We start from the raw sequence: 2693 nt of genomic DNA, 5'->3' as shown, positions 1-2693 counted from the left end.
AAAATGTTATAGGCTGTACTCACAACTTGTTGCACATAAGAGAACTCACACGGGAGAGAAACCTTTCTCATGTTCTGAATGTAGAAAATGTTTTAGTAGTAAACAAACTCTTGTTATACATCAGAGAACTCACACAGGAGAGAAACCGTTTGCATGTTCTGAATGTGGAAAATGTTTTAGTAGTAAAAAAACTTGTGTTAGACATCAGAGAACTCACACAGGAGAGAAACCGTTTTCCTGTTCTGAATGTGGAAAATGTTTTTGTAGTAAAGCACCTCTTGTTATACATCAGAGAACTCACACAGGAGAGAAACCATTTGAATGTTCTAAATGTGGAAAATGTTTTAGAAGTAAAAACTCTCTTGTTATACATCAGAGAACTCACACAGGAGAGAAACCGTTTGCATGTTCTGAATGTGAAAAAAGGTTTTTCATTAAAGCAGAGCTTGTTCGGCATCAGAGAACTCACACAGGAGAGAAACCGTTCTCATGTTCTGAATGTGGAACATGTTATAGGTTGTACTCAGAATTTGTTGCACATCAGAGAACTCACACGGGGGAGAAACCTTTCTCATGTTCTGAATGTAGAAAATGTTTTAATAGTAAACAAACTCTTGTTATACATCAGAGAACTCACACAGGAGAGAAACCGTTTGTATGTTCTGAATGTGGAAAATGTTTTAGTAGTAAAAAAACTTGTGTTAGACATCAGATAACTCACACAGGAGAGAAACCGTTTGCATGTTCTGAATGTGGAAAATGTTTTCGTAGTAAACAAACTCTTGTTATACATCAGAGAACTCACACAGGAGAGAAACCGTTTGCATGTTCTGAATGTGGAAAATGTTTTAGAAGTAAAGACTCTCTTGTTATACATGAGAGAACTCACACAGGAGAGATTCTATTCTCATGTTCTGAATGTGGAAAATGTTTTGTCATTAAAGCAGAGCTTGTTCGGCATCAGAGAACTCACACAGGAGAGAAACCGTTCTCATGTTCTGAATGTAGAAAATGTTTTGTCTCTAATGCAAAGCTTGTTCTTCATCAGAGAACTCACACAGGAGAGATTCCATTCTCATGTTCTGAATGTGGAAAATGTTTTAGTAGTAAACAAACTCTTGTTATACATCATAGAACTCACACGGGAGAGAAACCGTTCTCATGTTCTGAATGTGGAAAATGTTTTAGTAGTAAACAAACTCTTGTTATACATCATAGAACTCACACGGGAGAGAAACCGTTTGCATGTTCTGAATGTGGAAAATGTTTTGTCACTAAAGGAGAGCTTGTTCGTCATCAGAGAACTCACACAGGAGAGCAACCATTCTCATGTTCTGAATGTGGAAAGTGTTTTGTCATTAAAGCAGAGTTTGTTCGGCATCAGAGAACTCACACAGGAGAGAAACCGTTCTCATGTTCTGAATGTGGAAAATGTTTCTTCATTAAAGCAGAGCTTGTTCGGCATCAGAGAACTCACACAGGAGAGAAACCGTTCTCATGTTCTGAATGTGGAAAATGTTTCTTCATTAAAGCAGAGCTTGTTCGTCATCAGAGAACTCACACAGGAGAGAAACCGTTCTCATGTTCTAAATGTGGAAAATGTTATAGGCAGTACTCACAACTTGTTGCACATCAGAGAACTCACACAGGAGAGAAACCATTCTCATGTTCTGAATGTGGAAAATATTTTAGTAGTAAACAAACTCTTGTTAACCATCAGAGAACTCACACAGGAGAGAAACCATTTGCTTGTTCTGAATGTGAAAAATGTTTTCGTAGTAAAGCAAATCTTGTTATACATCATAGAACTCACAGGAAAGAAACTGTTTGCAATGTCTGAATGTGAAAAATTTTCTATAAGTAAACAAACTTTTGATAGACATTTTATAACTCACACAGGAGAGAAATTCTTCTCATGATATGAATGTGGGAAATGTTTTGTCACTAAAGCACAGCTTGTTTGTGATCAGAGAACTCACACAGGAGAGAAACTAATGTTCTGAATGGTAAAGAGATTAATCTGTTAAACCTAATCTTCAGGTGAGGAGTCTCTTAAGATTTTATAATGTATATGGATTAAAATAAGAATAAAATGTCTTGTATTGTGAATTTTTAATAAATAGTAACTGTGATAGTAGCAGTCAATGTAGATATGATGCATTGGTTTTGTGGCACCCCCATGCTATCATCCGGGGGTTCCTAATCTGCAACGCTAACTCTGCTCTACTTGGTAGCAGACTACCCGGCAACCAGGATACAACCCGGGATACATTGTGGTTGTATGTTCTGGTTGTTACAGAGTATACTAACCAATCTGTTCCACTGGTAATACCAGGTATCTTGAATATGGTTCCTTAGCATGACTCAAGTTTGCATGGATTCCAACCATGGAAGACCTCCACAAAGAAACAAGACACACGCTTCTGGCTGACAACTTGTAGCATCATATTTCTTAGCTTCAGCTTTTATTAAAAACCACAGCACACACATGAAATGTATTTACAAATTAATAATACCAATGAGAATATGAATTGGGATAGGAGACCAGACCGAGGAATTAAATTAGGTTGAGCTAATTATTCCCCACGGTCCTTTATTCTTATCCCAGGACACAATAACCTTGGATATTCTAAGGGAAAGAATAGTCCCCCCACCCTCCATGTTAATACAAACTTCGATCAAATGTTATTGTT

The 2693-nt window shown here is 37.2% G+C and overlaps 1 protein-coding gene across 1 annotated transcript in view; it reads left to right on the top strand.

Moving 5' to 3' along the window:
- The window catches only part of LOC134569302 (zinc finger protein 268-like), a 2145-nt gene extending 305 nt beyond the window's left edge, over positions 1 to 1840 (top strand). Inside the window, exon 1 of the mRNA XM_063428220.1 lies at positions 1 to 1840. This exon is cut by the window's left edge and continues 305 nt beyond it. Within this exon, the coding sequence (XP_063284290.1) occupies positions 1 to 1840 (1840 nt within the window).
- The last annotated feature ends 853 nt before the right edge of the window (positions 1841 to 2693 follow it).

The sequence above is a fragment of the Pelobates fuscus genome, chromosome 7, assembly GCF_036172605.1.
Source record: "Pelobates fuscus isolate aPelFus1 chromosome 7, aPelFus1.pri, whole genome shotgun sequence".
Classification (NCBI taxonomy): domain Eukaryota; kingdom Metazoa; phylum Chordata; class Amphibia; order Anura; family Pelobatidae; genus Pelobates; species Pelobates fuscus.
This window is presented reverse-complemented; position numbering and strand designations above follow the sequence as displayed.